General features: G+C 40.9%; 3 protein-coding genes across 4 annotated transcripts in view; 1 reads left to right on the top strand and 2 right to left on the bottom strand.

The window, feature by feature from the left end:
* LOC128385221 (protein PHTF2-like) overlaps positions 1-16,180 on the bottom strand; it is a 41,241-nt gene extending 25,061 nt beyond the window's left edge. For both annotated transcript variants that reach the window (XM_053344075.1, XM_053344074.1), the window contains exons 1-2: positions 16,064-16,180; positions 10,002-10,060 (exon numbers count right to left, since the gene is read on the bottom strand). The gene's annotated coding sequence lies outside the window, so the exon portion shown is untranslated. The remainder of the gene's footprint in view (positions 1-10,001; positions 10,061-16,063) is intronic.
* A 480-nt stretch (positions 16,181-16,660) lies between these two features.
* On the top strand, positions 16,661-19,240 carry LOC128385238 (transmembrane protein 60-like). Its single transcript, XM_053344091.1, has 3 exons — positions 16,661-16,809; positions 17,117-17,262; positions 17,869-19,240. The coding sequence occupies exons 2-3, from the start codon at positions 17,179-17,181 to the stop codon at positions 18,184-18,186; spliced, it is 402 nt and encodes a 133-aa protein (XP_053200066.1). The 5' UTR covers positions 16,661-16,809; positions 17,117-17,178; the 3' UTR covers positions 18,187-19,240.
* Positions 19,241-23,314: 4,074 nt separating this feature from the next.
* Positions 23,315-26,435, bottom strand: part of LOC128385214 (lysine-specific demethylase RSBN1L-like) — a 34,047-nt gene continuing 30,926 nt past the window's right edge. The window contains exon 9 of the mRNA XM_053344066.1: positions 23,315-25,619. Coding sequence (XP_053200041.1) covers positions 23,709-25,619 — 1,911 coding nt within the window. The 3' untranslated portion in view covers positions 23,315-23,708. The remainder of the gene's footprint in view (positions 25,620-26,435) is intronic.

A 26,435-nucleotide genomic window follows, 5' to 3' on the forward strand; every position in this document is an offset into this window, starting at 1 on the left:
GAAAACACACAACACACACAGAGAGAGAGAGAGAGAGAGAGAGCTGCGTGAGTGACGGAGTGACAAGACGAGTAGGAGGACTGAAGTCTATATACCTGGTAAGGCAGGTGTGTCCTTACAAGTGATGAAGGAGAGAGGAGGGAGGGGTAACACACACACCCACACACACCAACAGACAGAGGGAACCACACTCATACACACATTTATGTGGCTTTGAGAGAAAGTGCTGACTAACACATAGACTGACACACACTGTACAGTTTATATCTTTTTCTGATGTTTTTGGCTCCTGAATCAAAGGCTACCTCACACACACACACACACACACACACACACACACACATTAGTAATAAGGCCAGTCACTGGTACATCTCATCTTCCGTGACACCAATCTCGCAACATAAACAAACAGTCCCAATAAGCCAGCCTGAGCTTTATCATTACTGTAATAGTGATGATTAGTGCTTGTTGTTGCCATTTGAATCGTATTCTGACTCACACACACACACACACACACACACACACTTCGTTGCAAAGATTTGGGTACGGCTTTGGGTTGGATCCCTTGCAGTGGTTTGGGCGTGTTGGAACAGAAAAAAACACACACACGCATAATGTTGCATTCAAACACCTGAACTCCACCCGTACACACACACACACATACACACAACTATAACTTGCATTATCTGTATGTTGCTGCTGCAATGCTATGCTATGGCTGTGTGTTTAGGTGTGTCTGCTGAGGAATGTTTGATTGGTTATTACTGTTAGAAATCTGTCTCACAAAACTAATTTTACAGAATATGAATAAAAGATAAAAGATTAAAGGTCTAATTACAAACTTTTTCCAGACTCAACAGCCAAGCTCCCCCCTAAAATCTGAGCATTCACTCGCTATTTGGCTGGTAAACAAAAAGGTTAATTTTGAATGATGCACCCAGAAGAGGTTAAAGAATCCAGTATTTCATTTTGTAACACACTTACAACACACTCACTACAACAGTACTGTCAGTATGATTGTTATTTAGGTCATATTCACAGTTTATTACCACTAAAATAAACCTTACATTGTTTGATTATCATCTGATCATCAATATCTAGCTTGCTGATGGAAAGATGAGCTGGCATGTTGACATGATGAGCATGCAGACATCACGGTATCCACACTGCACATTAGACAGTGTGTCAGTGTTACAGTCAGTGTGTTATTACACTAAGAAGCATTTGAAACTGGATCTTTTGGCAAAGGAGGTGATGTGAGCTTCTGTTGCGGTTAAAAAGGTGTACTCTATCTGGTACAACAAGCCAGAGAACAACAACAAGGAGTCATATTCTTCTTGTTTAGCTCATTTTATTTCACGTTTAACTACTGCAAGCTTCATGTGTGATTGTGCCAGATGATGCTTTCCTACCTATACTACAGTTGGCTGTGGACTGCAACGATTAGTCGATTAATCAATTTACAAAAAATGAATATGCTACTACTTTGATAATCAAATGATCGTTTTTGCTATTTTTCTTAAAGCAGAAATGCCAAATATTTGCTGATTTGACGCTTTTTATACATCACTTTTCACAACTGACGTTTTAAAGACAAAATGATTACTTGAGGAAATAATGAGTCGTTGATAATGAAAATAATCCTTAGTTTCGTTTATAGGTTATTACGACCTGTACGTCAGAAAATATTAAAACTGAGTCACATTCAGTATTGTTGCAATTGCTGTAACTAAGTTGACTAACTGTTTCTAAAGAATTGGAAACTTACTGAAAAGAGGAACTCCATTAATTTCACACGTTGATCTGTGGTTACAGGTACTGAGGAGCTCTACTGCATACATGAAGAAAGTTGTATGAGCTAGAGAGACAGTCTGCACAAAGTCTGATAAATGACCACATGAGATGTTGCCTGAGGCACCGTCTGGGCCTGAAGACAACAGGTTTGAACATTTGGGGGGTGTGAGGGGTCTCTGCTTGAGGCCAGCAGCTCAATTCTATATTGGTAAAAACTCTCCAAACTGAATCATCTTTGGTTGAGTAGCATTGTAGGTGATGTAGGTACCAGGTTTTAACAAGGACGTACTCTCTGGTTCTTCTGCAACATTTAATTGATGGAGTGTTCCTTTAATTCGCAGGTGGTGGAGGCGGAAGATGAGAAGAAGTAGATGCGGTTAATAAGAAGCTGTAAAGTGGAGAACATGGAGGCTTTGTGGTTAGCCACTCTCCTGCCCTCTTCTCACTCTGTCTCAGTTCCTCTTCCTTCCTCTTCTGCCTTTCAGTCTCTTTGTATTTCTTTTATATTTCTCTTATGTAACTGCAGTGTTGAACTGCTGTGAGAGCGGGGAAGGGGGATGGAGGGATAAAGAAGCAGATAGATGGAGAATAATGGAGGGCAGTGACTGCAGACCAGGCTGACTCAGAGGGCAGCGGGAGCTTTTGGCTTTTCACTTTGGCGCCATAAAATATCTTTCTGCCCACTAAAATATTACAACAAATATTTGACATTTGCTGTTTCCATTTAGAGCAGAGTGCTTTTCATCCTTCTCTGATGCATTTTTTTCTTTTAATGTCATGCTTTTCACTCAGGTTTGATATTTTAAATCTGCAGGCCAGTGGTGTAACAGGATTTAGTTGATCTGTTCGGATCGCCCCGGTCATGATTCAGCATGCATGTGAATCCCAGATTAAATACAAATTTGAATTTCTCAGTGAAGAGAAAGTACAAACAAACAAACTGCTGTAGCTACAAGTCATGGATGGACAGCATGTAGCTAACAGGTCAGGGATATTTGCAGGTATGATGACTAGGCTATATTTCAATTCACTACCATTATTAAAAGGAAGATGGTATCATGCCTCATTTTACACTTTGATTTAACAATAAGCACTAAATTGTTTTTATATATTTTAAGATTACTATTTTCATTTAAGACCACCTTTGCTTTATGTATTTTAGAGAATAAACGGAGCAAAGTAAGATCTCCTCTTTTATTTTGGGTTTTTTTGCTGATCTGATCCATGACTCAAAAAAAACAACATGACTCAATCTGTTTTGTGATCCACCTCACACCTCTACTTCTGAGCATCCGGCTTTGCGTGTAAAGGCCTGTTTAAGTCTGTCCATCTCTGATTCACTGAACACTGTAGGTTTCTACTTGGAAATACTCTAAAATCGTAGACCACCATCAGTGTGGGTGTGTGTGTGTGTGTCATCGTTTCCAGTATGTTTTTTTGTTTTGTTTTTATTTGTCAGATATTACCTCAAAAAAACAAAACAAAACAAAAAAACCCCTCAAGCTTTATTTGATGAGTCATTTCTGTCTCCATCTGCAGTTTGTGACACAGTTTACCTTGAAATGGTGTGTGTGTGTGTGTTTGCGTTACAAACTACAAGACTTTATGTTTATATGTACGACAAACTCACCATTTTAAACAAATATGTGTGTATTAGTGTGTGTCAAAGTCCTTGTGTTCAAAGCTGAGGTGGAGCGAGTCCCAGCTTTGTCAAGAATGTGAAGTTCAGAAGCAGGAAGGAGAGAAACATATCTACTCAAGTGTGAACACTTTCTATATCGAGTGCAGAAGTAGCAAAAACTTTACACACACACACACACACACACACACACACACTCACACACTCACACACTCACACACTCACACACTCACACACTCACACACTCACACCAAACCACGAGCGGACTTAATGCATCAAACTAGAAACAGACTAGATCCAACAACCACAAATGCAGCATTTGTGCATTTCTGCGTGTGTGTGTGTGTGTGTGTGTGTGTGTGTCTGTGCGTACTTTTGCCCCAGAAGGCAAGAAACATTTTTAGCAACAGGAAGAAAGCCACTCTCTTACTGTTGTCTACAATTACGATCAGCACTCCTCCCCTCCATCTTTCTCTACTCAACCACTCTATTCCTGTCTATGTGCATCATATACTTGCTCTTTAATGAAACTTCAAATTGAAAGATGGAGTGGATAGAGAAAGAGAAAAAAGAAAAGAGAGCATGGACTATATGCTGTTATATAATTTGTTTTATGTGCATTTTAATGGGTTTTAAAGGGTCTATAAAAATGCCTTCATGTTAAAATATAAGTGGGGAGACAAAGATAGAGAGGGCGTAAGAAAGAATGATGGACAGATGATGAAAAAGAGAAACAGAGGGAGGATAGTGTCTTGTCCTTCTTTCTATAGGAAGAGTTATATATACACACACACACACACACACACACACACACACACACACACACACACACACACACACACACACACACACACACACACACACACACACACACACACACACACACACACACACACACACACACACACACACACACACACACACACAGGCCTGATGCTGTAACGTAATGTTCGTGTAGGGATGTGATTTACTTCCTGCCCGGCTCGTCTGCCGCACGCAGCTCGACCCAGCTCCTGTAAAGAATAGACTAGGTGCGAGCTGCCGTGCCCGGTGGAATCGAACCGTAACAGAACCGTAATGAAGTGTGTGGCTGTGTGATCAGAAGACAGAAGAGGAGAGCAGAGTGCACTCCAAACATGTCCGTCCACTGAATGATTGATCATTTAGTCGAGATGCTAAGATATTGTGAAAAATGCCAATTTCCCAGAGTCAAATATGACGCCTTTAAATTCCTCGTTTTATCCAACAGTCCAAAACTGAAAGATGTAGAGTTTATTATCGTATTTGGGGAGGTAGAAGCAACATCTGGCACTTTTGCTTGAACAATTGACGCCAACTCATTTCTATAATTTATTGTCTTTACTTTTTCACTCATCCTGCTCTAGGTATGTTTTCTGATATCTCGCTAACCGTAGAAGTCTGTGAAAATTGACAATAGTGTGAGCTTCCTGTGTGCAGAACAGTGGGTTGTGCAAAGTTCATCAACTGCTGTTTGCAACGCTGTTTTTGTTTGTCTTAATGGGACATTTATATGAACAAGCGTGACCTATTTGTCTGTAATAACGCACGATGTAAAATTAAGATTTTATGAGATCACATTACTGTTAATTCGACAATAAAAATGTCTCGTCTAGTTAGCGTGGAGCAGCAGCTTGTAACACACACACACACACACACACTGCTGGGACTAAATGACAAACCACAAAACAACATTCGTAAGCAAACCGGAGAGAATAAAAACAGACATTTGTCCAGACAGGGAATCTTGAGGGGAACAACACCCCATCATTAGTGGAGTTGGATCACAAACGGTAGTGTTTTCTGTTTTTAACTCTCTCACACAGCGAGCCAGACTCTCTGACAGCCTTAAGACCTCAAATCCCCTCTGTTCAGAGACAGCGATAATATCCTCCCTGTTCAAAGCCTCAAAATCCTCTCATTATTCCTCAGTGTGATGAGATTCTGATTCACTCATTATCACACAGACACACACATGCTATTGCCTCATATGGCTTCATACAAAGTATTAGCTGTGAACTGCAGGGTTAGTAGTTATGCTGGAAAACACTGCAAGAAAAAAAAAAAGGCTGGGAGTTCTTTCCAAACACACTTTTTCCAAAACCACACACACACACACACACTCGCTGTTCCCAAAATACACTGCGGTTTACGAAAAAAAGAGAACTTAGGGAACGGAGCCCAGACAACACACTCTCACAAACAGTCATCTTGCTCTCTTTTATTCATCTCTATTAATTTTCATGTAGTAACTGTCCACAAGGAAATGCACCCCATTACAAGGCTCTCAAAGAATTTCACAATGTCGATAACAACCGCAGGCACGCACACACCCACACCACACACACACACATACACACAGATACACACACTGGGTCTGCAGCCCTCAGGCTTGCCAAGTCTGTCTGGCCAGTGGTCTATCTGAACTGACCCATTTACAGAGAGAGCGAGCGGTCATGTAAGACGGCATGTATTATGCAGGCCTCAGTTTATATGAGGGCTCTTTTTGTATTTGTGACTGTGTGTGTGTGTGTGTGTTCGTTTGTGTGTGCACATGTGATCAGCACAAGGCTTCGTGCCTTAATGGTGGGTAAAATACATTTAAAAAAGAGAGAGAGCGAAAGGAGAGAGATACAGCTAAAGGAAACCACACTTAACCTTCTGAGAAGTTTTTTTCCATTAAAGGTCAAGACCTCAGATGTTTTTGTGAGGATATTAGTGTTGTTGTTATCATGTGTCTATAAATAGATTTGTAGCTAACGTTACAATGCATCAGATCTGGATTGTTTTGGCCGTGCCAACCCAACACTATATTTATATTCTGGGGCGCCACTGGTATATATATTTGCATGATTTACAGTTCTAAAAACGTATTATTAACTTGTTATTTATCTTAACAGGCTCTCTGCTGCACTGTTTGTTCTGGAGAAAGTTGTCGTTGTCAAACACACTGACTGGATGCAGGCTTTTTTTTAGTTGTTTTCTTCACCTCAGCGTTGGTTTAAGATGTTTTTAACGTTGCAGTGTGTGCTGGAGTTTGTTACTCTGCTCTGATGACTTATTCTTTCACAATATACTACAGGTAATTATTTGGTCATTAAATAAAACGTGCTTTCAACCGTGACCTTTCGTGATGACTTCAGTGTTTTTTTATTCCGCCAACATCAAGTGATCAGATAAAAATGAGCAAATTGATTTTTGACGTATGGGAATTGATGCAGAATGGTCCACATCATGATGCATCTAAGAATCTATTTTTTCCTTCACCCATAACAGAAGCACACGCACACACCAAATCACCACAGCTACAGAAATGTTAAGAGATAAAGAGAGTGTGGTGTGTGTTCGTGAGTGTTTAATGGAAATTGGCTGCGTAATGTGGGTGGGAGTTGGTGTGTGTGCGTGCGTGCGTGTGTGACGGGATAAAATGGTTTCTCAACATTTTATATAATTGGTTATGCAACCTGCAACCCTCTGACTTTTTAATCTGACACCTTAAAGCTTCTCTCCTCTCTTTCTCTCTCTCTCTCTCTCACACACACACACACACACACACACTCTCTCTCTTTCAAATCCTGAAGTCTGACATATTGCAAATTCAGTTCAAGGTTATGAAAATCAAGCATTTCCTCCTTGAATCACTTATCTCCGCTCTCTTTTTCAATAGCACAAAGGACTCAGAGGGTCATTTAAATAAAACAGAGAATATGTGTAACTTCTGTAAAATGTTTTTAGTAACTTTATAGATGCATATTAAAAATAGTTGTGATCTGAACCTAAACAGATTGAGTAAATGGAGGATGTGTCGTGTGGAAGGTTTTTTTAAGTTCAGTGGAGCGGAGCGGAGGAGAAACACATTAAGGTCAGCCAGAGCAGCAGCTTGCGTTTCCTAAACCTTGTGATGTGTAACTGTATACACTCCCTTCATCCCTCCAGTCACTGCAGCAAACATCAGAGGTTTTACAAGCTGGATAAACTTTGAAATGAGTTACGTTAGCTTTTAAATTGAGTGGGAGGAGGGCTCGTGTGACAGCGCTTCGTTCATCATCTAAAGCTCGAGCTATAAAACATGACTCACTACTATAAAAATCTTTTTTCACCAAATTCACTTGGAGAAAACTAAACTTCCTTGCAAACATTACAATGCGTGTGAAAACCACGCTGCTAATTTTGGCCTTCGAGAGGCAGAAAGCGATGGGTGAAGCAATACTGATAACGACTCGTCGGGCCGTGATGCTTATCAGAGTCAACACAAAGCAGCTTTTTAGACAGACAAATTACAACACGAGCACAAGAGGAAACCTCCTTCGTGAGTCTGGTAACCCGTGATGTGTAACTGTAGATGTTCCCTCTCTCCCTCTCTCCCTCTCTGGGGTGCTCTATATTTCATGATGGGCGCAGGTTACATGTCTGAGCTGGAAGGATGGGCACGTGTGTGTATGTGTGTGTGTGTGTGTTTTTGGGAACAGGAAATATGATGCTGGTCAATCAGCGATGAAGGATCTAAGTCATGGGGGTGGGTTGAGGAGATCATCATGCTTTCCATCATGTAGTGTGATTCCCTGACAAGCTCAAGTAACATAAACAACTCTACACTTGACCTATACAGGTGTTGATCATATAGCAAAGCGCACACACACACACACACACACACACACACACACACACACACACACACACACACACACACAGGATATGTGGTTCGCAAGTGGTTTAGCCTCAGGGTCCAAATTTTTCCTTCAACATTGCATCAAGCTCCGCAGACAGACAGATTTAACTCCCATCCAGTTTACTTCACTCCATCTATGTCACAAAATAAATAATAAAAGTGGGGCTTGACAATCTAATAAAATAAGAAGTACTGCAGCAAAAGAGTGCGATCAGGTTTTAAACGGCTACTTTCAACATACCACTAGGACTGTCCAATATTTTTTTCAAGCTTAGGGTCATTCAGGATTAAAACATCATATTTTAAGTGTTGTGCAAGAATAATATAAAGATCTGTACTACCTGCACTGGCTGTCATCAGTACAGATAAATGACTGGCTATCCTGTACAGCTATTGACTCTCAGTAGTAGATGTGTGATATTGTCTGTGATGGTGATCTTAATAGTTTTTTTTATGATGTGTGAGCTAATGTTATCGAGTATGTCGCTCACTATGCAAAAAATAATCAAAAACTGCCTTAAGCGTTCATGCATTTGCTGCTGCTTATCTAAAACAACTGATCTACAAGACATCAATGCATCACTTTGATGGTCAGTTTGATCATCAGTTTAATCTCAGACGGAGCAGGAAGTCGGCTCACTGATGGATCTGCTGCCGTCTGTGTTTTGTCACAAGATATCAGCCTTAAATCTGCAGACTGCGATAAGTCTAAGAGTTGCATCTCAACTGTCAACTAACATAAACCAAGAATGCAGATCAGTGTGCAGAGTCGTTTTCAGTTTGTCCTTTTCATAGATGTAGCAGTTAAATTCATTACGAGACAGAGACAGATAAGCACTTGGAGACACGTGAGTGTGTAGTGTTACTAGTTTACAGATCTCCCGGGAGTTTGTCATGACTTAAAAACAGCTAATACTATAGCTAAAAACTAAGTTGCTTTTTTACTAAAATAACCTTTTTGTTCATATTGTAATAATTAGATTTGACTATTTATACATTTTACATATCGTGCAAAAACAAACACAGAACTACAAGCTAGTGCGCAACAGCAGCTACATCTAATCAAAGCTTGTTCAGGCTACTACAACTGCTTTTACAGCATTACATATAAGTACACCTGATTAAAATAACATGGCAACACACAACATATGCAGTGCGATGGGCTACCTTACCCACAAAATTAACTACTTCTGGACCTGGGGCCTCTAGCTAGAAATCACTTTCTTAGCGAATAACAATATATGTTAATAATGCCAAATAACTGTCAGTGATGATTAATGTAGTTTACATTAAACTTGTGTATGTTTTGTCAAATTTGTCCATTCAGTAAGAAAAACAAAAGGCTAAAACGGAACAGAAAGGCATTCTTGATAAAACTGTAGTAAAAATAAAGTTATGATTGATGTTGACATGGAGATCATTAGTTGGGCAGGAAACCAGTAACCACGGACAAACTGTGTCGCACAAACTTGCTGCTACTGCTGCTGACTAATGGTCTACACACACACACACACACACACACACACACACACACACAAGGTCTATAAAAAGCCCTGCATTTGCCTCTCTTCTCAGACGGGAAGTATGGGCTTTCTCATATTCCCCTATTTTTCCATCAGTCTCTCTCTCTCCCTCTCTCTTTCTCTCTCTCTCTCTCTCCCCCTCTCTCTCTCTCTCTCTCTCTCTCTCTCGGACATAATGAACAGGGCTGCTGTCTGAACAGGGTCAGACCAGAACAACAACAGCACAAGAGGTATTGAAGCATGCAGCACACAAAACAAAACATGCGTGGAGTTAGGGGAGGGCTGCTAACTAGTAAACACAATGAATTCAATCTCTCTCTCATACACACACACACACACACACAGAGCCTGAACTCACCTCTGGTCAGGCTGCGAGCTGACTGGTGCTTCGTCCCCACAGCTAACTTAGGACAGGAGCTGGACATTTGGAAAGAGAGAAAGAGAGAGGGAGAGGGAGAGAGAGACAGAGAGACAGAGAGAGAGAGAGGGTGGGGAGACGGTCAAGACAATCTGACTTGGGACAATCACATTAGAGATTCAAAGCAACAACAGCAGCCTGTCTGTGTGTTTGAGTGCTTGTCTGACCCTCTGATACCGGTGAACCCAAATATTCAGAAAGGAGAAGATTTCTGTGGTCACTCAGACACATCATTTATAACTAAAATCCTCATCACCATCGTCACTATCATCATCATATCAAGTTTATCACCATTATTATCCTTCAGAGCGACAGTTAACATGTCAGGTAAAGATTCACACGCTGCTCAAAACCTGAAGGCGTTCCTCAGGGTAAATAGTTCAGCGTGCACTGCATCAGGAAATCACACGTCTGCTGTCCTTTTCTTTAGTCTCATCAAAGTGACAGCACAATTAGCCAAGTTTAAAACCGAGTAGTACAACAACCCCAGGGATTCATGCCGTGACTTCCTTAAGTCTTGTGAAAGGAAACAGGTGCTGCTGTGAGCCGTGACATTGATCCAGCATGTACAATTATCATTAAAGATATTCCTACTGTGACATGTCAAAAAAAGTCTATTTACCATCAGTTTATCTACTATTAGCTTCAGTAATAATAATTCATAAAGAATTAAACTCAACAGCGACAACTCCTCTTATGTTAACAGATGTTATCGTCAACACAAGCCGTCACTGTGCTGCAGTGCAGTGAACATTTGTTGAGTGGCTGCGAGGCTACTTGACCTTTTTGTCTGCACTCAACACTTCGATTGCTATATTTCCATGAATTAAATCACTGCCCGTTCTGCAGCTGTAACATAAGATGACAGTCTAGTGTGTGATGTAACTATATTGCAGCAGATGATGTAACCAGCTCTGCGGGCAGACCGAAGCTGCACAATCCACTGAGCATCGTCTGAGAGCTCTTCAAAGAGATGGACACACACACCGTAGACTGACCTCGGGGCTCTCGAGGTAAAAACGGAGTCTCTTCGTTGAACTGCTGTGCAGCTATGTGGACGGTCAAGTACCACCGGCCAAACTGATAATCAATCAGTGGCTGTCTGTCTCAAAGGTGCACGCATACACACAGAAACAGAGATAGACAGTGTAGCTCCCTCTGCAGTGTGTGTGTGATCTGGGATTCAAACCAGGTCTGTAGGACACCAGCTGAGTATAAAACAACTCTGCGTCTTATCTATATGCAACACACACACACACACACACACACACACACACACACAAAACAGTGATTTCATCTCTCATTGCCCATCTGTCGTCTGTCAACAAGTAACAAACACACTCACAACCTTTCTGCAAACATTTGCAAAGTGCTCTCACAACCACAGCTTCCTATACAACACTCTGCTCCTAGTACTTCAAGGCACCTTTGAACAGATTGAAAACAATCTGTAATCTCACTGACAATCTTACGGGTTAAACTGTAATGTCTCACTGTTTTGGCGTACCATTTTAAAATCAATGATTTCTGTATAATCTCAGCTTGTTACACAACCATGACACTTGCTTTTAGTTTCTAAAAAAAGTTTATAATAATGTGAATGTAAAACAGCCTATATCAAATTAGAGGTTTGTTTCATCATAACGTAAAAGTGGTATTTTTCTTTTTTTTAATACTTCTTGAAATATAATATTAAAATACATAAGAACAGCAGGAATTGATGCAAATATACATTCACATTGCACAGTGTTACAGTAAAAGTACCTGTTGGCTGCAGGTGAAATAAATTGATGGCTACAGTCCAGAAGAAGTCCAGTCTGACAGCAGAAACAGTAGACGACTCAACAGTTACGTGTTTCTGCTGATGTCAGCGTTTTATAACAATAGGATTTACATATTACAGACCTATTCTGGTCTACTAGGAATCCAAGAAACCTGTATCTGAGAACTACAGGTTTACACAAGAGAAGATAATACGCCTTAAAGCGTTATTTGACTGCCCTGACTGTATGTCAGCTTTAAAGATTGATACAAAGCTCTGCCACTGCAGCGAAGGAGTTTAATTTACAGGATCGAATCATGATTGCAGTGGAAAATCTGGGTGAGTGATGACAGTGTTAGTCAGACACTGGAACAGACAGGCTGGCTGGACGGCAAACCATGTTGGATAATCAGACGGCTTGCCAAGCTAAGAGCCTGAGCGCCTGCTGAAGCTTGCAACAGTTTTCCCTCGCTGACATGAGATGGTTAGAGAAAACCGACACTGGCATTTTCATTTCTATTTTAAGCAAATATGCCAAATCAACATGATAAGACCTGCTGGTTTTCCATGATAATAAACTAAATATGTTTGGAATTTGGAGTGGAGTGGAGTGGTTGGATACAGGGTTTATTATCAATCAATGTGTTGACTATTTTCTTGATTAATAGATTAGTTTATTGGTCTATAAAATGGCACAAAATAGTTTCCCAAAAGCCAAGATGTTCTTAAATGTCATCATAGTCCACAACCTGAAGATAGTCAGTTTATTATCACAGACCACTAAAGAAAGCAGGAAACAGCGAGAGCTAAGGCGCTTTAGCAGCAAAGGTTGCTGGCTCTGGCTTTGCATTTGGGAGGAAGAAATACCTGCCAGAGGAATCTCAGAAACAACAAGTCAGTCTTATCAAGCTCGTTGCCAAAAGAGGTTTCCCCCCCTTAGCAAAAGAAACGTGGGGGGAATCACTTTAAATTATGCAAAGGCAAATGATATGAAACGCTTCTCTGGAATAAAAGGCACTTTTATAAATTTAAATCCTCTGCACTAAGAAACCAGAGGCTCCTCCAGCAGCATGAGCAGCAGGCCTGAACCCTGATAGGAGGGTAAGTGGTTTCAACAGTATGAAAACCTGCTGAAGGAACTTGAAATCAGATGAGGTCAAAACTCCAGCAACACCTGTAGAATATATGCTTTTTTTGAGACAAAGATGGCAAAGGCTGGAAAAAATGTTTGGCGTTTAGTGTGCTTATTTTAAAGATAAATGTGTCCACAGGGATTTAACTTCTATACCTAGATGGAACACAAAGATGACAAAAGGTTGTGACAAATGGTGTTTGTTTTATAGGCCTGGGACTATTTTCAGTCTCTTGCTCCAGTATTGTGTGCCAAACCATTCACTGGTGTAATTAGCCCACTGAAATACAATATGACACATAACCAGAAAATAGGATAAATGGCTCAAAGTATTTTTATTTTAGAAAGTTTAATTAATTAATTAATTGACTTGTAAGCATCTGACAGTCTTCTTCCTGTTTAAGAATAAAAAATGAGGGGCAGACGGACACTTAGTCCCACACCGGTCATCTTTCAAAGGAAGTGACTCAGGTGTGAGCGGTTCCCAGAAAAGGTTGTCATGATGGTCTCCAACGACTGGATAAACAGTGACCTGTTCCTGGAGATGTTTACAGAGAAACTGCCAATAGATGAGCCAAGACTCCGTGTCCTCCTGTTAGATGGCCACAGGAGCCACGTCTACAGTTTGGACTTCAGACAACTGATGAAAGCCTATCCATCATTTACATTACTACAAAAACAATCAAAAAAGGCAAAAAGAAGAGTGAATAACCCCTCAAGGTCTGCAAGAGAGTGCACAGTGATGTGGATGACCTAAAGGCCACTGAGGACTGGGTGTGCTGCTGTCAGCTCTACTCATGGTAGCACGAGAGCTGTGAAGAGAATAAAAGCATCTGCAAAGAAAGTGTTGGAAGGCAATGCAGGACAAGACCTAGCAAGATCTGTCTAGACGAGATGTTGAGACAGAGCCACGAGAAATGTGAAATGATTTTTGGTGCTTTGATTTTTTTTTTGGCCAAAGATGTTCTAATGTTTAACAAAATGTTTGAGAAAAGCATGAGCCTATACAAACAGCTACACACAAAACAGACACTGAAGTGGAGGAACACGCACCCATACAACACAATCAGAGTTAGGGTTAGGGTTTTGAAATGCGCTATTCAATTAAATATTTGTTCAGCTTTTTATTGCATTAAGTGTATTTACAGTGTTGTTACTATGGCACACTAAAGACAACAGACAACACCTGAACATTGTGCTGTATACGTTTTCACATTTTTTACATGTTGATACAACACTGAAGCGTCATATGCACCAAACAATATGCTTTAAGTCGTCAGTGTGGGAGTATGATACATAAAGAATAGCCTGAGGGTTGTTCAGAAAGACAATTTGTAAAACTTGCCAAAGAAAACTCAACACCTCCAACTTAATGCAACATCTGCAAGATCAACATCTATCTATACATGCTCAAGTGCAGGAAGTAAAACAGTAATAACCAAGTTTTAAAAATATATTATTTCAGTGGCAAGTTAATTAATTGAATATAAAAGGGTTACTTAAAATCAATTAGGCAGCACTGAGTTAAGAGTTGAAAGCTTTCGGTGCAACGTAAACGAACAGCAGCAAAGCAGGAAAACGTGTGACCATCCACATCCTGTTGCTTACTCCCATCTGTGCTTGGTAAACACTGGTATGGTATATAAATATGCCAGGTGTTAAAAACTAACTTAACATCAGGATCTTGGAGGATTCCAGCACATGGGATCTTATTAGCTGCATTTCAGTGATTAAGAACACCTGCTTGAGAGAGGTTTTCAATTTCTTTCTTTCATTTTTTCATTAAAAATGTATTTAAAAAAAGGCATGGATAACAGGTGATGATACACTTGATAATATTTTCCCCTCAGGGATCAATTAAGTCAATCTTACATTAATAACAATAATAATTACAACACAATATTTTAAATACTAGAAATCAACTTAAGTCAATACTACAATGTTCAGCAGATGCATGGATTATTTATTTTCATTTTTCTTATTGACTTTTAGCCTACCTCAGGTACTGCTGCAGGTCAACCATCTGTGAAGTGTGTGTCTTATACTCCCTCGACACATGCTACTGTGCTTTTATACAGCTGTAATATTGTGAAATAATTATTAGTTAGAAGCAAGGCTGCACCTAACGATTATTTTCATTATCCATTAATCTGTCTATTATTTACTTGATTAACTGATAAGTGCTTTTCTTATCTGTAAATGGTGAAAAATGTCAATCACTGCATCCCAGAACCCAAAATGCATCCTACAATGTCTTGTTTTAACCACAACCCAAAAATATTCAATATACTACAACAGAGGACTAAAGACAAAAAGAATACATTTACATTTAAGAAGCTACAATCAGAGAACTTTGACTTATTATCTTTTAAAAAATGACTCAAAATGACTAATCAATCATCCAAATAGTTGCTTTAATAGATTAAATCAACTACTGGTTGCAGCTGTAGTTATAAGTCTGAACTATAGTCACATTCATACACATGACCCTATGACTCTGCCCGTTATACCACTGAAGATTCATGTTTTATTTGACAGAGGTGTCTTGATTTGATTTCAGGAGAAATCACATTAATCCCCACAAATAGACACTATAAAACACTAGAGGAAGCCCTGTAATGGAAATAGTGGTTAGTTGCAGCACCCAGTTATATTTAAGTGGAGCTATTAAACTGAATACAACCCAATTAAAGTAAAGTAAACACGATATAATATAATGTTTTTAAAAGTTCAGGTGAGTCAGTAATGTTATAATCTTGAAGTATATGACAGCAAAATCGAGCTACTGTGTGTATTTCTACTCCAAAAGAGCCTAAAGCGGACACGACTTGTAAGTCACTTTTTTTAAGGCAGCTAATCTTGCAGCTAGCCTCCGTGTAGATGCAGACACTGCTCACGGTTCAGTTCACACACACTCTCACACACACACAGCCAGTCCTCTCTCTCCTCCACCTCCACCTCCCCCTCCTCCTCTTTCTCCTTCCTCTGCTGCTGGCTCATGTCTTGCTAACCTTACCCGGTTAGCTGAGCTCCCAGGCGGGCACAAAGAGCCCACACGGCTGCCCCCTTTTTCTCAAACACTGTTGTCCAAACATATCACACTCTTACCTCGTTGACTCCGAGTCCACCGCTCCACATACACAGTCCTCTCTAGATTCAAACTACACGGGTGCTAGTAGTGAAGCTTGTCCATTGTCTGGTTAAGAGATGCTGAGCGTCTTGCTGCTTGCTCGATGCCGATGTTTGAAGCGTTTAGCTTTTCGATTTTCTGCCTCTCACTGTAAAAAAAAAAAAAAAAAAAAATACTACTCAGCTCATGCCCGTAAACCTTAGTATAAACGCGCTATTACATTTTAAACCACTACGCCACCAACGGCTATTATCAGTAAATACAAGAAAAGTAGTGCGGGCATTTTAGAGCGAAAAATTACCCGAAAAGCAAAAATAAATAGCTGTTTTTTTTAAATATAGTACTGCTGTGAATCGTATTTACATACATCCAGCATGAGAAAAAGACAGTGCTTTACTTACCCCTAGTGGACGTTAAAACGCACTACATGAATATTTGAAAATAAACTTGCGCCCGTGCAAACATTTTACGGTTTTAAAACGTCAAAAATGATTGGCGTTCAAATGAAATATGACGTTGCAACACGGAAACCAATCGGCTTTCAGGAGGGGCGGGGCCAGCGCAGATAACGGACCCACAAGCTCCCTCCGTCATTTGTCGTTAACGGACATGATCTCGGTGATAATTATGTGATTTATCGGTAAAAAATGCTGTAAATATTAACATTAGCGTGTGGTATTCAAGGAGAGGATAATGCTGGCCGTCGATTTAGACACACGCTGAAGTAAGTCAGACGCTGTTTATAGGTTAAAGCCGGTTAGCTAAACACTGGGCTGTAAACGCTAATGGTCATCGTTAACATTAGCTTAACAATTTATGAATGAAAACCCGATTTAAAGTGATTTTAGTCAGTGTTGGTGACTTAGTGTGATGTAGTAATCAATATCATGATTAATACGCTGTTATTACGCAGGTATTTCAACGTTACTGTCTGTTCTTAGCTGCTATTTATTGATTTTGTAGCTAAAATAACAAAACATTGATTTCGATTGAGTGTTTTTAACCTCTTCTGTCTTTCCCTGTCTGTCTAGCTTCTGTCTGTCTCTCTTTTTGTTTGTCTGTCTCTTCCTCTGATCTGTCTATAGTCGATGACATGTCTCTGGCTCAGAGGGTTTTGTTGACATGGGTCTTCACCCTGGTCTTCCTCATCATGTTAGTACTCAAACTGGACGGGAAGGTAAGTTTTTGTGTCCTAATGAGTAACCAGGTGGTTAAAATTATAGGAAGCGTCACTTTACAACATGTGTGACAAAAATGCAATAGCAGAAAACTATTATGAGACTATTATCTTGGAGCATGCAAACTGTATCTGCAAATTTTTTGTTGTTTGTAAGTTGGATAAACTCAAAATACTTATTAGATTCAACCATGAAAGGTTCAATCAATGGGTGAGACTTTGAGAACTTGGATTTATGGATGTGAATATTTCCCATAAAAGTGAATAAACAGACTGTCTGATGAACTGTCTGGTTTTTGTGTTCATATTATAGTAAATTACAACCTGGCCTCCAGTTTAACTGAATGGTTGGTTTAAGATAGTCCTTTTTAATCCAGAATCCTGATGTATACTGATAATCATAAAATACATGTTAAGTTACAGTCATTAGTTTTTACATGGGTAGCACTCGTAATCTTTGTTAGCGTACTTATGATATTTTATCTGAATCCAGTTCATTGTTGCCCCCGTGATCCATATTTGTCTATCAATCCATCACATAGTTACTCATCACTTTGAAGAGATTCTGGACAAAAACCTTGACTATAATCCTTTCCATGTCCTCAGGTGCAATGGAACTGGTTCCTCATCTTCCTCCCTGTTTGGGTCTTCGATGGCATCCTCATCCTCATGCTTGCCATCAAGATGGCGGGCCGTTGCAAGCCCGGGTACGACCCGCGTAACGGTTCGCCAGATCTGCGCCTGCGTGCCTGGTACCTGGTGGCCATGCTGCTCAAGCTGGGCTTCTGCCTGACACTGTGCGCCAAGCTGGAGAATCTGGCTGATGTTAAGCTGACATTTGTGTGCATACCACTGTGGACCATGTTACTGGGAGCACTGGTGGAGCTGGGGCTGAATATCTTTCCTGAGAGGAGAGAGGCCTAAGAGGGATCAAACCTCATCATAAATCATCACACCAACCAAAAAACAGCTGAAAAAAAATCTGAAAACAGGTGTCAGGAGCTGATTGTTGTTTGTATGACCGTGACTTTGTGAAATTGGAGCTTTTGCTTTGAATATTTCCAGGACTGACACTCATGGAAGAATCAAGTTCATCTCAAGAATAAGATATTCTGCGTTGAAATAATTCATGTGTGTTCAGACCTCAGCGGACTGTGCTGCGCTTCAGCAGAGCTGGGTCTCTGCTCTCTTTGCTGCTTAAAAGCTGCTAGTAAATCCATTACATTAGAACATTCAGAATAGCTCAACAGAGTCAAATCATAACTGCATTTTTGATATGAAGAAAAACTGGGGATCAACTGTGTCCTTGTAAAACTACTGTGAAGCCGACACTGGAAGAGACTTAAAAGTCCTCCAGTGTTTGTGTTTGTTTTCTGCCGGCAGAGCTGCTCTTTTACTGGAAGCTAGCTACATGTTGAATTATGATTCCTTTTTCTTTTAAGCATTAGCTGTCGCTCACTGCAGAGTGATTGTATGTATGGAGGTGAATTGTTTTTGTATATGCTGTAGATATCGTGTGGCTGTATTTACACAACACTTTTTCTTCTCATTCCTGACCCGTGAAGGGTTTCTGGCTAAATATTGTTTCATAAGTTATAAATTAACCCTAAAAGAGTTCATGATAACAGCTCAGTTTGGCTGCAAGCACGTAAGAAATGAGCAATGAGCAATTTTAAGGAACAACTTGTGATATTCCTTCCTCTGCCCTGGACAAGGTCTCTTTTGTACTGTGTAAATCATCACGTGTCCCGTGAAACTCAGTAAGCTCTTATTATATCTCTGCAGATATAGACTGAAGTCCAAGGTCAATAAGACAACTAAATTACTGCAGTCATTTACTCTACACTTCAGATAAATACCAGCAATTTTTGTGTCAAGTTGGTTATCGTTTCACATTTTTACTTTACGGCCAATACTGACATTTATTTTGGTGCCATTTGAGTGTTAAGTATTATTTCTAATGAATTCTTTGCATTATTTTGCACCGTGTTGAATGTGAATGAATAGATGTTTTGGGGTTGGAAAGTATTTGATAATGCATGTCTTGTTAAAAAAAATAAATGATGGTTCCGCTGCACTAAAATTGTGGTAATCTATCTGGAGCAGCCGTTAAGATATAAAAAAATGCACCATTTAGTGGAAGTAATAACAACATAACGTCACATTCAAGTGTTCCATACACTCAGACGGGCTATATTAGTCACAGACCACGCAAAGTATTGTGGTGGGAAAAATCCTGCTGGGACATAACCTTAAATGAACTGGGAAGCAACAACCACAAAGCTGCCAGTAGTGTGTGTGTGTGTGTGTGTGTGTGTGTGTGTGTGGCTGGAATTCACTAAAGTCTTCTCTTTTCTCTCTCTATTAGCCTTCTAGCCATTTTAGTACATTATATAAAAACTTAAAGAGATTTTATGACTTTTTAAATTTTAACATGTAACTACAGGATCTGTCTTTAGTTTACAGTCTTTTGTTTTCACACAGGCGACAAGCTGTCATGTCGCTGTCATCAACAACACAAAGCCACCAGAGGAACTGAAAGTGTTTATAGATATTATTCATAGCTGCACAGTACTGGACGCACTCAACCGACGCATCCTCTACTCACTTTCACCAAACTGTCATCAGCAGAAAGTGCCTGAGCTAACTCTACAGAAACAGGAACGAGGCAGGCTTTGATACGTTGGTTGTGGAGCAGAAGTGTGATAAAGAAAAATAAGGAAATGCAAGTTTGTGTTTAAAATTAAAATTAATTAATTGAAAGAAAGTGAAATTTGATTTTATAGTAAAATACAATATACAGACTGCAGTTTTGAGGTTCTTGTACTTATCTAAAGTATTTCCACTTCATACTTCATATGTATCAGCAGATTTTGTTCTTCTTTTTCGTCCCCCAATTTTCACCTCAGACCCCCTCAGATTCATCTTGACCCTTTAAAGGGGCCCCGACCCCTATGTTTCCAGCACAAACATACAGTCTGTGTTTGTGCCACATTCATGTAGCTCAATTAGGTTTTTCTGAGTAATGGCACCAAAAACTCTCCTCTTTGTCTCTGCTCAAACTTCCCTCTCGCCCACTCCCGCTTTTTAAAGGTCAGCTGAGCTCCTTCTGGCATTCCTGCTGTGTGTGTGTGTGACAGAGAGAGAGAGAGAGAGAGAGGGAGAGAGAGAGGGGGGGGCAGTGCATGAAAGGATGAAAAGAGAGAGGAAAAAGGGCTATTTTGAGTTGTATTTGACCTGACACACTCCAGCACTGAATTACGGGGCTGCTGCATTGTGGTGTGCGTGTGTTGTCCGTTCACATCTCGCCTGGTAAAACTGCTGAGCTCATTGCTGCAGACTGCGGCGAGTGGGCGGCTTACATAGCAACAATACAGAGAGAGAGAGAGAAACACACAGGCAGGTATACATCATACAGCGGTGGAGGTACGGCCTCTCATAACCAGAGGAAACAGGGTTTTTTTTTTTATGGTGTCCTTTAAAAGTCAGATAACAACAACAGTGACAATCAGTTTCAATACATTGAACCTTTTATTAGCTAGGCTCATATTTAAAGTAGAAACCACACTACAAGTTTTTTTTCCTCTTTACAAAACTTCTTATGTACACTACAGTGCTGACAGTTAAAAATCACAGAAATAAAATAAGAAAAGAAAAAAATACAACAAACCCAAAAACCTTGAGATAAATAAACTCTGTGAAAACAACACTAGTCCCCTGAAGACCTTTTTTTTTGTTTTCAATCATCATTTTTGTCACATTTGTACAAAAAATATATAAGTTCCTGTCAGGGTTTTTTTTTTTTAAATTGTATTTCTCCTTGTAACATCTGAAACCCAAAAAGCATAAAAAGAGCTGCAGAGTGCCTTGCAACCGGCATCAAGTGCTAAATTATCACCTCGATCTCTCCAGAGCCACACGGTGAAGAGTTCTGTCAGTGAAATGACAGAGAAAGAGAGAGAGAGAGAGAGAGAGAGAGAGAGCAAGCTTTATCTATCATTTTCAGAGATTTTCCACACAACTCCGCTTTTAGGATCTCGTCTCATCCCCGACTCACACCGCAGATATTTTGGAGAGGTCTCGGTAGCTTTAAGAGGACCAATTTAAGGCTTGACTCTCATTTTCCAGTGAAAAGTTCAAATTGGGACTACCACGAGAGAGAGAGAGAGAACGAGAGAGAGGGAGAGAGAGAGAGAGAGAGAGAGAGAGAGAGAGAGAGAGAGAGAGAGAGAGAGAGAGAGAGAGAGAGAGAGAGAGAGAGAGAGAGAGAGAGAGAGAGAGAGAGAGAGAGAGAGAGAGAGAGAGAGAGAGAGAGAGAGAGAGGAAAAAAAGAACAGAACTGCTCCTCCGCTTGGCTCTGGACCATTTAGTAGTTCACAGTTAAGGACAGGCACTGGGGAAATGTTTCTGGGCTACATTAGCAAGTGGGCTGTACTCTGATATCGATTAAGTAAAAGTCAAGACATCTATGACAAACCCCCTCCCCACCCAAAAAAAAAAAAAAAATCAAGTCTCACAACTGTGGGACAAGCATGAGTTTGACTCTATAATCATTTAAAACATATACTCTTCATAGTTGTTTCTTAAAAACAGAGATTCAATAATTTATTGTACTTTTTTTTTTTTTTAAACACAGGAGGTCAAGTCAGTCTCTGGTTGATAAATAAAACATTTATAGACAAGATGCTCCACACTGTAGAGAAACTGGACTTCAGGTAAATAGATAAATAAGTGCTGAGGGAATGACCTCTGGACAGAGTACCGTCTGTTTTTAAAAGTGTCCATGAAGAATATAAAACATCTCATCACAGAAGGCCTGAATGAATCAAAGGAATAAAACTTGGAAGAACCTGAATTTTTTCGTCCTCTTGAGACAAAGACGTCGAACATAATCTGAGGATTCAAGACCCAGAGTGTCTTCGCTAATATCCACTGTATCCGCACAGCGCTCCACTTGTTTTAAGTGCTGCCATGAGTCACATTTGGGAGGTCTTGATCTGCTGCATCTGTGTGATATTGCTCTTCTTGTTTTTGGTCTGTTATCCAGATGTTGATGTGACGGTTAACTCTAATGGCGAGCTCTTAATGTAGCTGCACAGGTACAAATGTAATGTACAAGATTTTTAAGTGACCCTGAACAAGTAAAACCAGTGGATCAAGATTTAATTTTTTGTTTTTTTTTTCCTTTTAAAAGAGACCAAAATATTCATGAATGTGTCCTGATTTTTTTCTTTTTTTTTTTTTCCTGAGACTCTGAAGGCTTGTTTGTGTAGCAGCCTTGGCTGGGTCGAATTCTTCCTTGGCTGAGAAGAAAGTGCTCGCTTTCCAAAATTAGGAGGCGCTGGTACGGGTCCAACAGACAGTGAAAACACACAGCGAATTACACCAAGAGCTCTGCCACCAGTGAGGAGCTACAAGATCATCTCAATACTTTAGACTGTGACTCTCTCTGTGGTTTCAGTACAGTGTAAAGTGTATACTGTGGGTTATTATACTGATTTAAAGTTTAAAACAGGGTTCTCCTTTTGTTTAGTAGCACAAATAAAACACTGAAACTGATTCTGTTTAAACATGATGACTCCTCAGTGAACCTCTGTCAACAGGATAGTACTGGCTTTTTATCAGTAGCTTTGAAATTAGAATAAAAAATACTGATACTCGCAGTTGTCATATCAATTAATGGGAGATGCAGTTTTCTATTCAGCAGATTATTGCGGAGCATTATTGCTCAAATTACAATATCAGGGAAAAGTACTGTGATGTACTGTATTGACTGAGGTGTATCAACACAATACAGTAGAAGAAATGTAGTAATATTACATCACGGTTTGACCCATCATTATTTCAGAAACAGTCTTGGGCACAAACTAGAAAAAAAGTCACAAAAATGGAAGCATTAGCTGCAAGTTTCACAAAAAGGTCATCGAGACCTTTTTTATATATAAATATGTCTGCAGAAATTTACCTTTTTTAAAAATTCTCTTCCTGCCTGTGATGGCTCACAGATATTCTGATATTTGAGAGGGTTTCTCTGACATCAAAATAATAATGATAATAATATTAAAAACAAAACAAAACAGACAGCAGTTTGGCAGACTTGACAAAAACCGGGAGCACATTCAAACCTTGATCGTGAAAAAAAAAAAAAATCTCCTCTTCAAAGTCAAAACCAGTGCACCCGTACACGACTAACCACCAAAACTACCAGTAAAACGCAATAAATTCTCAATGTTTTTGAACTCGAGCGCAACCAAGCATCAAATTCAGTACAATTGAAAACCAGTCCAGTTCAGAGGTCTGGGGCAAATAAAGTCCAACTCTGCTTTATAAACTACGATACTGTCTTTCCTCTTATGTTTTTACATTGTTTTACAACAACACCGCCAAAATAAAACCCTGTACATGTACAGTCGTTTAGAAACAGCATCATTATGTACAAAATACTACTATAAAATCTGTTTCTGCTCCTCTTCATGCTTCGGGGGAAGGGAGAGAACAGACAGGGAAGGCTGCGGAGGTGGAGGTGGAAGCGGGGGAGGAGGTGGGGGAGGTGGCGACTGTGAGGAGGAAGGTGGAGGAGGGGGGTGAGGGAAAGACTGAGACAGAGGGGGCTGAATCTGCGCTGGTGGTGCTGAGGTTTGGTACTGTAGCGGGTAGGAGCTGGGCGGCGGGGGGGACAGGTACGACTGAGGGGGGAGAAAGTGGTGAGAGGGGAAGTGGGGATGCTGAGGGGGGAAGTAGGTTTTGGCGTACTGGTGAGCGTGAGGGAGGTGAGAGTGCGAGCTGGTGAGGGGAGCGTTGGGCTGAGAGGGGGAGGTATGGGGGGCGATTAGGGGAGGCTGGGGGTAATAGGGCTGAGACTGGGTGGTGATATTGGGTTGGTGCGGGGGGGGCAGGTGAAGCTGGCTCATGTGAACCGAATGCGGCGCCGGTTTGTGACCGAGGAAAGAGTTCAGAGGTTGGGTTTGGGAGGAGGTCGGGGGGAGGAGAGGAGGTCTGTGAGGAAGGTGGGAGTGTGGCAGGAGAGGGGGGAAGGAAGGAGGGAGCATCTGAGGGAGGTGAGGATGAGGAGGAGGAGGAGGTGGGAGATGCTGGGGTGTGTATTGCTGCATGTAAAGTCCTTGCCTCGTCGCGTCCTGTGGAGGAAGCAGCTGTGAGTCCGATTCGGAGCCGCGAGTCCATTTCTCCGGCGGCGTATGTGTCCGTGCGTCCGCCGCACTTCGACAGTGTGTCTGTGCGTCCCCGCTGTGTTTTCCTTTGGCCTGCGACTTGTGTGACCCTCGAACTTCCAACTGTGTCCGTGAGTCTGAAGGAATTCTTTGCAAGTCTTTTTCCTTCGGTTTGTCTGACTGAGTGGACGATGCGGGGAGGGCGGAGGGATTCGAGGGGAGGCGATGCGTGCAGTGAGAGTCCGCTGAAGACCTGGGAGGAGTCAGGGATGATGTTGAGGAGGTGGCCACAACAGGAGAGGATGGACTGGGAGCAGAAAAAGAGGAGCGCTTGGGAGTGACAGTAGATCCAGAAGAAGATGATGATGAAGACGAAGAAGAGGAAGAAGAAGAGGAGGAGGAAGACTTGGAGACAGATGGAGAGAGGGAGGATTTGGGAGCCGAAGAGGAGGACCTCGGACTGGAAGACGTCGTTCTGCTGTCCTGATGGTGGTGATGATGTGAGTGATGATGTTTTGATGATGCTTTGGGTTTTGCGTCCTGATGAGGAGGATGAGAGGCAGGAGGTGACAGAGGGAGAGTTGAGGGAGATTTACTCTTGCAGGGAGGAGGTGCTGGAAGTTCTGCTTTCACCTTAATGGGAGGTGAATCCTGCTGTTTGGGTTTCCCCCCCTCTTTCCCCCTCTTCTCCTCTCTGTCTCTTGGGTCGCTCGAGTCCGTGTCCTCCGAGCGAGCAGGCTGAGACACCACAGCTGGGTGTTGCGAGTGAGGAAGATGACGATCCTCTTCCTCCACTTTAATAGCTGGAAACGTCCTGTTTACTTCAACGTCCTCCTCCTCGTCCTTTATCCTCTCCGTCGCTCCTTTCTCACCCTTCTTTTCACCCTTCCCCTCCTTCTCCTCCTCCACCATCTCCCTCTCCTTCAACTCAACTGCCTTCTCCTCCTCCTCTTCATTCACCTCTGCCTCCATATCATCCTCCTCCTCCTCCTCCTCTCCCTCTCCTCCGTGGTACTTCTTTAAGCGGATGTGCCACGCCAGGCTGCAGACAGCAGACACGGTCTTGAACTGGTGGACCACATTGCGGGGGATGAAGTAGACGTCATCGTGGCACAGGCGGATGCGGGCGTAGCGGATTCCCTCCCGACGCAGCTGGTTGAGTTTGGCATCATCCACCCACTGTACACACTGTGGAGAGAGAGGAGGAGAAGAGGGGAGGAGGAGAGGAGGGTCAGACACTGAGAAATAACTTAAAAGAAATTAATTTGTAAAACATTCAACTTTTTTATATCATAATAATAATAATAATAATAATACACATGAGGTTATATTGAGGTGTTTATTGTATAAAAGTCAAGCTTGATTGTCATAAGCAAAGCAAAACATATTTTTTTATTTATTTTTGTGACTATGAAACTCATTATTTTGTCAATCAAGGACAAACATTAATAGTAGTAATCGAAAAACTACTTTTTTTCCCTTTTTATAACACTGGGATTAAAGTTTGAGATGCCAAGATAATACTTGCCAAGGGAAGGTCACAGGAAGTTAAACACTGAGGTTTAAACATTACATTAATGTGAAAGTTGTAGTTTTTTAAAAATCTGTTTGTGAGTTTGTGAACTATATTTCTTGATTCATGTCTTTCTATCAGTCTGGCTTTCTTTCACTGGTTGGGTGTGTGTGCCTTCATACTATCATGTTGAAGAGGGCATAAAAAAAATTAAACAACCCCTCTAAGCATCATTAAAACATTACAATAAAGCACTGAGGCTATAAACCCAAAAGTATGAGCTTCAGAGAGAATATAAAGTGATTACATGGCTTTTCAGGTTTATTATTACTAGTAATTACTTAGATTGAATACTGAAAGCATTCACATAGGTTTCTTATCATTATAGTCATGTATGAATAAAATTACAGAGCTAACACTCATCCTGTCTGAGAGTTACTGCAGCTCCACTTTGCTCCACCAGGTGGCAGCAGCCAACATCAGTTTACATG

The sequence above is a fragment of the Scomber japonicus genome, chromosome 23 (assembly GCF_027409825.1).
Source record: "Scomber japonicus isolate fScoJap1 chromosome 23, fScoJap1.pri, whole genome shotgun sequence".
Taxonomy (NCBI): Eukaryota; Metazoa; Chordata; class Actinopteri; order Scombriformes; family Scombridae; genus Scomber; species Scomber japonicus.